At 37.7% G+C, this 13,278-nt stretch overlaps 1 protein-coding gene across 3 annotated transcripts in view; it reads right to left on the reverse strand.

Moving 5' to 3' along the window:
- LOC115625040 (ABC transporter G family member 20) overlaps window positions 1–13,278 on the reverse strand; it is a 76,799-nt gene that overhangs the window by 49,586 nt on the left and 13,935 nt on the right. For 2 of the 3 annotated variants that reach the window (XM_030519887.1, XM_030519886.1), the window contains exon 3: window positions 3,717–4,028. In XM_030519887.1, the coding sequence (XP_030375747.1) occupies window positions 3,717–3,934 (218 nt within the window). In that variant the 5' untranslated portion in view covers window positions 3,935–4,028. Of the gene's footprint in view, window positions 1–3,716; window positions 4,029–5,684; window positions 5,740–13,278 lie in introns of those variants that run through there. The other variant, XM_030519888.1, reaches the window with a different exon arrangement.

Genomic DNA, 13,278 nt, shown 5'->3' on the forward strand with positions numbered 1-13,278 from the left:
CGAAGCCGTTGTCCCAAAAAGCGCTAACAGGCCCACCCAGCCCAACACCACACAACACAACTCAGCACACCCATCCAAACAAACAAACAAACAGACAAACAAACAAACGAACAAACGAGCGAACAAACCAAACCCAATCCAACAAAACAAATGTCAGTCAACGGCAAAGGCGACGGCCAGACAGCCGCCCATGGTGACTAACGGCATTGTCACTGAGCCTGTGCCGCGCCTACAGAAGCCGCTCAATGCTGAAAGTTACTGTAGGTTTGAGTTCGAGTTTTAAGGCGTAAGTACACTGAACCCGAAATTAAATAGGACCGGCCTTAAAAATTACTATTATGCATAAGTCGCTGTCGCTGTAAAAGAATAGAAAGAGGTCCCTACTGGGATATATTTTTAAGATAGGTAGGGTTTCACGAAAATTTTAATCGTGTAAGCTTAATGTAAAGCAGGATACGTGCAATTGATCCTTTAAATGATAAATTCTCCATATTGGAGTTGGTAAATTTTATTCAATACCCAAGCGATATATTAGTTTTCTAAACTCTAAGAGTTTATTAATAGAAATGTTTACAACTGGACTTGTTGCATGGTAACAGGACATACTCGAAAGTAGGACTGTTTTAATCAACAACTGACTAATCTCCACTGTCGAGCTATGACTGCGAACTAACTCGTGAGCCAGCCATGACTGAATTATTTTTGCCCCCAAAAGGGAGAGTAAGAGACCACCAACATCAATAAATTTAAATCATCACTCCTCATACAGTTTTAAAGCTTGGCACTGTCTGTTAAAGTCTTAATAATAATTCGCAATTGAATAATACTTATTTCGAGACAGATAAGATCACTTCTTCTTTAAATTCACTATATGTACAAAAAGTCTTGTCCAATTATAGACTTGTGTGACACTCTGATTGAAAAAGATTCTTCGTATATTCCTTTGCCGGATATTAAGAATATTTTTGTCTAACCTGATGCAATTGCCTTTCAGAATTATTTAAATTTTAACGAACTCGGACAGTCGCATGCTTTTATAAAATACGAGTATGATATTTCCAATAAAGAATTCTGAATGGAATTTATAATTAAAATGACACATTTTCCTCAAGTGGATTTAAAAATGTGAGCCAGTGTACAGTGATGGTGATGGTGGGGCTCTGGTTTTTACCATTGACGCAACAAATCTTGTGTTGGGGCAGGCATGCGGTAGCTGAGAATGACGAAGGGACGAGTTGGCGGACGCATTCGGGGGGTGTATTGAAGCGGCGGTGACTGACAGCCAGACATTGCGACTGGGTGACATATTTTGTGCTAAATCTTCTTGTTCACACTAACGCGTCGCTGACAGTTTTCCTTTTTTCATTTTTCCACAGTACGTACTTTTTTTATTTTATTCTTTTTTGGGTAGCGCTTTTGTTTGTTTGTCTCTTGTGCGCTTTCGTTGTTGTGTGTTTTTGAGCGGCTGGCTGGGGTTTTTGGTTACAGAATTTTGCCACCCACAGTTTTTTCTTAAGCGGCACTTTTGATATTGTTGGTGCAGTTTTTTTGTTGCTTTTTTTGTTGTTTTCTTTTTTGACGGATTTTGTGTGACAGTCTGTCAATGGGACTTTCAGCGAGGCATTCAGTCGGTCGACGCATTAAATAATTGTGTGTGAAATATCTCGCGTGATGCTAAGTGGCCAAAACAAATACCCGCGTTTTATGTCTTTAGGTGTGTGCGTGTGTGTGTGTGTGTGTGCGTGCCTAAGCGACGGAAATTTCATGGTCAAGCTTCAAGCTGCTTGTTGTTAGGTCTTTAGTCTCGGGCTGGGTTGGCATTTGCAGTTCATTCATGGCTTGCTGATGGCATCTGGCAACGCCAAGTTTTATCGCTAGGGTTTGCGTCTTGGCTAAAAAAAAACTGAAACCAAACCTGTTTTCGGATGCTGTAAGTTGCTGTCGCACAACCACTTTTTCTGCCCCGCGTTTGTTAATTTGGCAGTTTTTCAGCTGCCAGCCAGCCAGACAGCCAGCCTGCCAACCAGCCAGTCAGCACTGCCTCTGCCTCTGCTTCTGTCACTGTCTCTGCTCTCTGCTGCCGCTGACATTGACCCACTTAATCAACTCGGGCGTTTGCTGCCCATCGCCAACGACGCATTTTTTGTGCCTCATTTAGTTCGTCTTCGTCTTCACATGCTTGTACATACATACATAGATATTACAACAACGACAACAACAACAACAACAAGAAAAGTTGCTGCTCGGCAACTTCTGCGTTGATGTCGTCTGATATTATTAAGTCAAGTGCTAATTGCGGTCACTAACATTTGAGGGTCATTCACAGACAAACCGGGCAGTTGAGCGCGCGCATACACAGTTGCATACACAGCTTCACAATTTACATTTTCCTATACATACATACATACATACATACAATGTACATATACATATATACTCGTGCTAGTTTGAATTTGGATACAAACTAAAATCGTATGACCGGCCTGGCCAACTGACCACAATGCACTCACTCGCATTTGCATATTCGATTTTTGGATTAAGATTTGGTCGACGCGCATTGGACTTTTGTTGTGTAGCTGGTGGAAGACCACAATACACATTTTCATAATTTAATGGAATTTAATGAGCTTAGCCAGTTGTTGCGAGACAGAAAATATGCGTACATGAGACAAGAGATTAGGCCAGATATGAACTGGATGCATTAACACAAAGCAGCACAAAAACAAATATTGCTTTCTCGACAGGCAGAAATTATCGCCGTTGGCATTAGTGCTGCTCCGAGCAAGCTTCCAAAAAAATTTCAAAATCGGTGCTGATATCATGTACCTGGATTATTTTGATTTATAAATTTCATCTCGTCGATGAATCCATACCAAGATGTATATCGAGCTATTAGTTTCGAACATTATCAGGCTTGGAGTTAGAGGCAATGTAATTTTAAATCAGATCACTATAAAAATTTGTTAATTACAAAGATCTTGGAAAAAAGTGGAATGTTGATGAGAACGATGTTGTAATATCTGGTGGTGTTGCAGAACCATGCAAGTAAAGTGATTTTTAATGAAAATATGCAAAACACGACTCTTGTATGCCCTCTATCCTCCCCACTTCTTAGGATATAACTGAAATAATTCAAAAGAGCTAGTATTTTTAAGACACCTTCAAAAAATAGTGATTATGCTATGTTGGATTTGTACAATATAGGTACTATAATTGCTTTGTATTAGGCTGGCTTTGGGTAGGAAGAAGTTTCGTTTCCGCTGCTGTTGTGATTCAAAGGACAAACATGCATGAACTTGTCCCGTCATGCTGATCATATACTTGAATGTATTTACGAGTATAAAATGCGCTATCATTTACCACAATACAATATTTTTAAGTTGAAGCAATATAATTATTTAACAAAAAATCAATCTATCTACAATTAGCAATTATGTGAAATAAATGAAGCTCTAAAATAGGTAGAAATCTGGATACAACTCTTTTACAATTAAGATTTGTTTCTCTGTAATTGCTAACAGTTCTTTTATAACTGCTTGCCATTGGCTTAATTCCTAGTATATACCATTATATAACATTTTAAATCAATATTTAAAACAGCTAATACATAATTACATGAAAATCGTTCACATTGCAAGCCTGCAAATATTTACCCCCCATTCACATTTCAATTTGAGCTCCCCTCCCTCCTGCCAAACCACAAGTAATGTACTTACATGGCTCCTTTGGGCACTGTCATGTTCAGGCCATCTAGGACAATATTGGGATTCTTGCCGCCGCCATACATCTTGTGAGCACGACGCACACAAACCGCCTGTTGGCGTCTCGTTGCCAATGTCGAGGGCTGTGAGATGAAGAGACGACGGCGCGCTGCCAAATCCATTCCACTGGCTTGGGGCGGGGCCGGCGGCAGACCATCAGCTTCGGCGTCCATTATGTTTGTGTTGGCTTGCAGTTGTTGTTGTTGTTGTTGTTGCTGCTGGTGCTGTCTTCCGTATCAACGTCAACCAACGGCTTTGTGTTTGTAGCTGAAAATGTTAGACAAATCGATATGAATATTAACAGACTGATGAACAAAAGTTAAAATTGAAAAAGAATTGGCCAGCGTTTTGTACAGTTTTAGGTGAATGGCCACACCATGTTGTTGCTGTGCATTGACTAGGAAAGTGAATCGATATAAGCGAACTCGACCCCAATACCAGCATTATAGTACTATATATGCGCTGAAACGCATTTCGCGCGAAATGGCGTTCAATTTTTCTAACTGTTCTGCTCCTGTTCTGCTGCATGTCCATGTCCATCCGCATGTCTCTCTATTCGCTGTCAGCCAACATCTAACAGTTTGCCATTTTGTTGATACAGCTGCATGGCTATTTCTGGGACAGCAACTGCCGTTGTTGCACTTGTTTCACAGTTGATTAAACCAATTTTTGTATATACTTGCAGTTTGGCAACTGTGAGTGGCGGTGGGGGGTGGGGGTTGGGGTGATAAGGGGCGAGTCTGTTTTGTAAGTGAATGTTCCGTGATGGATATTGCCTGTGTGTCGCTGTTTTGTTCTGCGCTGTCCGCCCCTTTGAACTCAAATAGCTGCCCAGTTACTGGTCATACAAGTGCATTGCCAATTTGGCCCGAATTGAAATCAAATGTTCAAAATGGTCGCCCACACTCAGGCTCCTTTTGCGCTCCACCTCGTTCTCTTATAGCTGCTTTTAATTTTTTAGTTCGCCAAAGTGCACTTTCTTTTTATTCTAATGTCAAATTGTCATTTCGCTGAGCGGAAATGCTGCAAAAACAATTGAAGTTTTTGTGCAAAAAAGTTTAGCAATTATTTTCAAGAGCCGCTAAAAACAAAATGGCACCTAAACCCAATTTAATTTACTGATTTGCACACGGGCCTCTGGGCCAACAATGAGCCAAGCAGGGCCATAGAACTGAGCAACTCTAAATTGCAGCAGCAACAAAACCAGTGACAACAACATCACAGCAACAACAACATGTGTTTGTATTTGTTTCGTTGATGCTGTTGGCTTTTGGTTTGGGCGCCGGTTGCTGGAAATAAACTTTCTTGATAAATGACTTCAATGTAATTAATTTCTGCACAACTCTCTGGTAAATTGCAAGTGAAACTCTTGGCTTGTGGCTTGTGCTGCTGCTGTTGTGGTTGATGCTGGTCTTCGCCATGTTGTCACTGGTAATGTTCATCGCTTGGCTGGCTAATATAAGTCAAGAATTGCTCAAAGCGTTTTCAATTAAGAAAAATTGTTTTAAACGATGTGAAACAGTCGTCAGTGAGTGTTTAGAGGCAAGCGCACATGGCTAACACAATTGAGTCAACACACAACAAATGGAGGGCAGTGGCGAAATCCAATAAGATGATGGTGCTGATGAGTTGGTCACTCAAACGTCTCCGGCGATATTATTATGTATTGTGTTGTAATAATGCTGACATAATTAGAGATATGTTCATAATTGCGACTCTGCTCAGCTTCCTGCCTAATAAATGCGATTACTCTGTTGGAGATTATGCTTATGAGCTTATGGGAGATATTTATGCGCAATACGATTTGCTTTTTAATTAGCATTTATTAGTAGAAGATAATAAATATTTGCTGCTTATAATTATCATTATGATTAGACGCAGTTACGAGTAGTTGCGTGCCACCAAATATTGCTCAATACTCACAATTTAAAACAATAACAAGCTATTTATATAGGTTTTAAAATATTCATACAAATTTTACACTAGGAATTCAACAAATTTTACATTTTATTATCGGACAGACTAGGCAAAGCTTTAGAGACATTTGAAATAATGCTTTTATTGCGTATTTTTGTTTACAATAATAAAGGAATTGTTTACATACCATACATATACCTTTCGGGTATGGCGTATTTATTAATTAATTAATAGTCCTTGTTATTTCAAAAAAGTACTATTCATGTTAGTTTACAAGAATGTATATTAAAATCGTATTGAAAACATAAATACCTGTATGTCACCTATAATTAGTGGAGTTTCTTTAGTAAAACTTTGTTCTGTCGCTAAAAAATCTCACCTATATATGCCTGTTTTAATATGAACTTAAGTTCGTCTTCTTCTTGGATGCCATTAAAGCGTCATTCTCATCTCAAGGCTTTTTATTGCGTATGTACAACACCATTCCCTGCTCCTTTCTTTATTCGATCACTAAACGTTCCTGTGCATTGAAATAAAGTTAAACTCGTTTAGACACTTAACCGCTAACCTTGAAAATGGCGTGTGAAAACCCAGTAAGTCTGACAAGTATTGCCCTGTTCATGCTTGCGGTGTTCCTTTCAGACCTTCGGACCCTTGGCCACTTGCAAATGTTTACAATTAAAACTTTATTTATCTTTCTTGCTAACTGACTCACTGCCCGATTGTCTGACCGACTTGACCAAGACGCAGACACACACACACGCACACACTCTCTGTGACCGCAAGATCCGCAAAAACCACAAATTTAATCAAACAAGAGTAAAACTAAGACTTGCAGCATAACACATAAAGATAAATACTAAAACATTTACGTGGCTGCAAATTACCAAAAGCAACAATAAACAAAGGCAAACAGCAAACAAAAGTTTTGTGCAATAATTTTTCAAAGCACCCTCAAGCCCTGCATGCCAGCTCGAGAGCTAGGGAGAAACTTTAACCAGGCACGGAAAGGTGTTAGAAAAGTAAACGACAGAAAGTATCTTTTATTGCAATAAAAAACGGGGTGCACGTGAGACACGGAGCCACCGAGCAACCAAACCCTCAACAATAACTTGATGTTGGAGTATATCTTTAAAGTTGCCAAGGCATGCCACTGTCTATCTATAAGATACGCGCTTACATGCTCGGCTGCCGGATGCCGGCTGTGCGTATTGACTGCACAGATTTGTATCTGCTGTTTGAAATCTTTATGGGTTTTGTAACAATTTGTGCGGCGGTTCGGGAGCAGGTGCCAACTTGGCAGGCAGACGGAAATAAATAAAATCGCACAATTCAACACAAAGGAGCCAGGAGCCGAGAGTGCGGAGCAGGTGGGGACAGACAGGAGCGCACATGCATGAAAAGTAAAATATGTTTATAAATAAAGCAACACACTCACACTCGCAGGCACAAGCACAAGGACAGGTACAGGCAGTGGCACCCAAACAAAGTTTGAAGTTCAGCCGCATAAAGAAGTGCAAATTGTTGCGTGCTGCGATTGTATCTACATCGAATGTGTGAGTATCGTGTATATCCGCATCTGAGCACAAAGGCAAAAGGTATATCCTGCCAAGAAATAAAAAATAAATAAACGGAAATAGCAAGGAACATAAAGCAGGCGCGACAATGCCAAATAAGTTGGAGAAAAAAGTTGTAAAATGAAATGATTATCTGGTCTATTCTCTTGCATACTCGTACATATCTCTGTTTCCTGTATCTGTATCTATGTCTGTATCGGTAACTGTGAACCTATTTGTGTATGTGTGTGTTTGACAAAGTTTTCGGCAGTTTTGAGTCAGGTAAACAGGTCTATAAAACAAAATTTGCTTGGCATTGTTTGCGAATGAAGCGAGTGTGTGTGGTTTTTGAGGTCATTGTCTGTTGCCTGCGATATATTCTATGATGTTTTAGTCACATATTTGTATATAGCTTTAGGTTTACTGCATTTATATTATGTGTCATATAACACTTGCCGCACCATTTATGGCCTTAACAAAACGTTTAGAGCTTTATGGCATGCATGAACATTGAGTTTAGAGGTATTATTGGAATACACGTTGCTTAAGCGGCAAAAGATATTCGCTTCAAACGGCTTTGGTCTTAACTATAGTGTGATTCTATGTTAATCAGAAAAGGTCAGATATAAGAGCAAATTAGGCGTCAACAATGGATAAGAACAGTATTTGAAAATATGTTTTTTATGCGTTGCTACCATGACGTTGATAAGGCTATACTAAAAAGTCGAAGTCCAAGAGTATAAGGTAAAGGGAAGAACACAAGAAGGTTGAAGGAAGCGTAGCAGACTCGTGCCATATATTATCAGCATGATATAGACATGTCTGTCTGTCGTTTTACTGTTCATTAAGATATATTAACAAACCTAGGAACTTTTTGTCTCATTTCAAATATTCGGTCTATAGCTGATATGGGAATGACCGATAAAAAATTGTCCTTTTGTACCAAATATTTTCAATTTGTTCATTAGAATATCACAGCCGAGTTTCGCATTGAAGGCTTTTAAACCTTACCATAATCTATTTATTATATGAAATAGCATTCATTTGAATTTAAACGATCCATTACTTTTTCCGAGGGCTGTTCTTAAATAAAGTATCTTGTATAAAAAGAAGCTTGTAAGTTATGGCTTTAATTAAAAGGAAGAGATATTTTGATTAAACCTTAGGGAAATATATTATTTAATAGTGTTATACGAAGGCAAGGCGAGCTTAGCATTGATTGTTACTATGGCCGTCGTCTCAGCTATATGCCTTAAATCTGATATAGAAACATATTTATGTGTACAGACATTTTATAAATTAGGAATCAGGAATTACAAAACCCAAATTAATTTAATGTCTCTTTTCAATACTTTTATTTAGTAGGACCTTTGATATTAATATATGTTACAAGTATGTTTAAGTTTCTGTACATTAAGTAGTAAGTTGTAGTCCAATATTGTAGAATATCCTTTATTTGTGTGGTTGTAATATATAGTATTCCAATAATATAATACTTTATCTATATTATTTTCCGAGGTTTATTTTTTTAATCTTTATGCACGAGAAATTGAAATGCTTTATAGTAGCCCGTGATAATGAAATCTGTGTGGTATGTGTGTTGAAAATTATTATTCCTTCTATTAAAATAAGGCACAAGTCCTTGGTAAAAATAAAATTCATTTCAAATGAATGTTAAAATAACGAAGATGGTGTAAATAATGGTGAGCAAATGTTTTTACCCTTTCTTAAAACAATAAAATGGAATTATTAGTTGTAAGATGTTGAATATATTGCCATGCAAAGTTGAAATACAAGTAGGTGACAAGGTTTGTATGAATGTATATCTGTGATACAGAAAGTTTGAAAATTAAACCAAAATATTAATAATTGATCGATCCAACCCCAACTGTTATCCTTGTAGTTCCCCCTCTATTCGCATGAATGTACCATTTGATTGGCCAGCCTCTAGAGTAGTTCCGGTTTCCACTTTGCTTCCAATATCTACTTAACTTTGGTCCCCCACTGTTGGCTCTATTCCTAAAGCAAAACATATCAAATGGGTCAATGGCACTTATCGGCCGCGTGCCCAATTGCCCATCCGTTCACTGCTCATTTGCATACGCAAAAGACTTGGCCTTGGTCAGTCAGGCCACCATCCAGCCCACCAGCCAGGTCTCATGATAAGCGTGGCTTGGCCCATTTGGTAAAAAAAAAAATATAAATGAAAAAGTTAGGTTGGTAAACATTGACGGTCCCCACCAGTCACCAGTGTGAGAAGTAATAAATATTTATATTTATTTTTGCACACACACACACGCACTCACTCTCACACGCAAAACTCAGCGTACTAGTAATCAAAAAAATAGAGGGAGAGTGAGAGAGAGAGAGAGAGAGAGAGACAGAGAAAGCGGTGCACACATAAAAAATAAAACAAAATTTTACGCTCAATAAAACTCACAACAAAAATGGGCAGTGCGCTCGACAAAATATGCGCTCATGTGTTAGTAATGGGGTAGGGGTGGCGACAGCAGATCTGCTCTTCCTCCTATTTGGCCCTCACATTTGAAAACAATTTCCCAAATAGTTGGCAAATTATTATTTGCCACAATGCTGCAAATGTGCAAATACAAAGTCAAAAGAAAATTTGCACAAAATGTAATAAAAATGTTCGTTGTAACTTCTTTTCTCTCTCTTTCGGTACGTATTGCAGGCTGAAGGTCTCTTTGTGTTACTCAATGAGGCTGCTCGTTGAGCATTTAACATAATTTTGCAAATGCTTTTGTAGGTCTTTGTGCAAAATGGGCGCAGCACAATAATGCCGTAATGTTTGTTGTGTATACGCCCCGTATTGCATATGAAACATGGCCGGGCATCAAGCATATAATTTGGTATCAAAATGTTGGGGTTTCAATTTCAATTTTTGTTGCCGCACATTTTCACACACACAAACATACAACAAATACAAACATAAATACAATACAAATACAAAAGAAAGCGAGCAGCAGGCAGCAAGCGGCAAGCAGCATTTTATAAATTGAAAAGCAAAAATGAAGCTCCACAAAATTCTTACACACACACAAGTTGCACACATACAAGTTGCATACAACTTAATCACACATACAAACACACAACTACACGCTCGGCAGCAAAATATAATTCGAAAATTCAACAAACAATTTCCTGTGTGCGTGGAGAGGAGAATGGCAGCAGGCGGCAGGCGGCAGGAAGCAAGAACATTGCTAGACAGCCCCAACAATACACGGTCACACATACTCTAGTATATTTACACGATGGACATGTATAGTACGTAGATTTGTAGTCGTTTGTTATGCTTGTTGTGGGGCTTGAGTGTGAGTGTGCGCCCCTAAACGTATTTGTATTTAATGATGCCTATTTTTTGCGAACACGAACCGCACTTATTACGAGCCATTAGTTAGCAGTTATACTCAGTAGTTCTCCTACAAACTTGCGAAACCGCCGACAGTATTAGGTTCTACTCTTTAAATCGCACAGATAAAGAATGGATTTCGCATTTCTTGGTTCTTTACTCGCTTACTGGTTCCCTAACATTTCGTATTTCAAACGACATTTTAGACTTTTAGACAAATGCCCATCCAACCATATATGAAGTACACTGCGGGTCGGGCATGGTCGCCAAATGTTTTGGAAGTATATTGTTAGTTAATAAATAATAAGAACGGTCCGCATGTGGCGGGTAATTTAAGGTAATATAAATATAGGATTCCGGATTCCAGGTATTTAAAAACTGATAAGTGTAGTCATAGTATACGATTTAGCGCTTTTTGTCATCCAGCTTGGTGTTTGCAGTTTGTTGTTAGCCTCGGAAATAGCAGGTTGCATCACTATTTTGTAATCGTCTACATAGATGTAAAAGCGAATACAAAAATATTCGCCGACACTCGCAGCTGGATACTCAATGTTTGCAAAATGTATTGGTAATATAAGAAAACCGTTGCATTATAATCTTCCAATTGCGATTCAATAAAAAATTGGTTCATTTGCTCGCTTTGACAATTTCTGCTGCACGAATGAGTTCACGTTTTAATTGGCTTGCATTGTTTTTTCTTTGCTGAAGTAAAGGGCCTTGATTTACTATGGAAATGCCTTTAAATTTTAGTTACAACAAGGGAAAAGTAAACGTTCTTTAATTACAATTGCTCTACTAAAATAAATGTCAACAACATTTAATGGCAAACTCATTGAAATAATAAATGACTATTTTGTTTAATTATATTTCAGGTTTTTCTTGTGTTTTCCCATTTGAACTGAATTTGTGAATGTTTGTTTTTAAGTTTCATTTAACCATTGCAATTTTGTTGATTAAGTATTTTTGAATGTTTGTTGATTTTATTAACATTGTTGCGATTCTGTTGAATGGGTACGGGGTACTTAAGTTTGCAATAAGTTGTGGCTTTAATCAGTGTCAAAAATTGAAACTTTTTATTCAAATGAATAGTTAACATACACGTAGAACATGAACATTTTGTAAGACCGGAGCGGAAATACCCTGTATTCGCCTCTTCTTGCCATCACAGTTTTTCCACAACACTTTGTGGTTTCTATGGAAGCACCATGTGAGAACTGATGCTATCACAGATATTTTAATACGAACGTGTCTCACAAGAATTTTCATATATGTAGGAGGCTTTAGAGTTCATCCTTTAACCATATCCATATGAAGAATACGCATTAGAAAATATATACAAGTGGTGGCAACTAATCAACCATGTGCTAATTGGCGACTTCATCGGGTTGGGCTGCGTTTGTTTCGTGCAGTGAACAGTCAGAGAATTTTATTTCTGGGACACAATGCAATGCTACACTTTTCTAGATATTGTGCTGATTTGCACAATCTGTAAGTCGTTTACTTACTAATCCCAGTGATCCATCAGCAGTATAACAGAACCTATACTGATGTGAGCAACCTTTAGTCTCGATTAATAACATCTATTAAATATAAACTAGTAAGTACTATATGAAGCAGACTTTGCATTTCATTGTAATACTAAGGTTGTAGAATGCCTGTGTGCATTTTAACAATCACTTCGTATGTAAATGAATAATAATAAAATGATAGCCTTTTACAAATGCAATTAACTATTTTAATGGATCAACTAGCAACGGCATTTGACTACCACTACCCACCAACGTACATCCCCTAAATGGCACAAAATTATATATTCACTTGCATGTTCAAATAATAAGCAACCTTTTGTCTGAACTTTCATTCAGTAATGCAGCTTCAACAACAACAAAAACAACTAAGTATATTATGGGCTAGTAAGCAACAATAATAGCTAATACTTATATACTTATAATCGTCAGCAAACTTAGCTTCGGCATATATACAAGTTGGTTGATTTATGCACTTTGAGCTGCAGAAATTAGCTAACTAAGTCAATTACAAGCTTTTCTGAATGATTGAGCTGACTGAGTAACGGCAACGCGCATGCCACTCGAACTGTCAGAGTCGCTTACGCAACAGAGCACTCTTTTCATCCCCTCCACACTTTAACGCCCCGCCATTGAACTATTTGTACCCTCTATCTCAACAGTATATGGGGCTGCTGTAAATGTTTAAAATTTGCGATAGAAATGCGATAGAATACGTGTATCTAATACTCAGATTTATTACTTTAAATTTCTCACATATTTTATCACGAACTGAATCCTAGAAGGGCACTATTGAATATAGAAATAATATAAAATATACTATATGAATACAGAATATACAAAACTTAATTTCAGCTGCATAAATAATCTATTTATACAATATTTTGATTAGATCATTCTTTTTATCGAAGACTCTTCAAAGTAATGCTGCAAAATATTCCATGCTAACTACATCGTTTTCTTTCGATTTTTTCCCCGATTGTCTGCAAAATAATATCTATTTATTGTTAGTTGAAGGAAATAAAGTTTTAGTTCATATATTATCAACGCCACTTTCAAGTAATAATGTACTTATTCAACTATGCATTTCATTTTAAAAAAATCGATTTTTAGCAAAACGCTATATACAGCTCTACTTCAACGATGAC

Source organism: Scaptodrosophila lebanonensis, unplaced genomic scaffold (genome assembly GCF_003285725.1).
Source record: "Scaptodrosophila lebanonensis strain 11010-0011.00,11010-0021.00 unplaced genomic scaffold, SlebRS2 tig00000072-arrow-pilon, whole genome shotgun sequence".
In the NCBI taxonomy this organism is placed as follows: domain Eukaryota; kingdom Metazoa; phylum Arthropoda; class Insecta; order Diptera; family Drosophilidae; genus Scaptodrosophila; species Scaptodrosophila lebanonensis.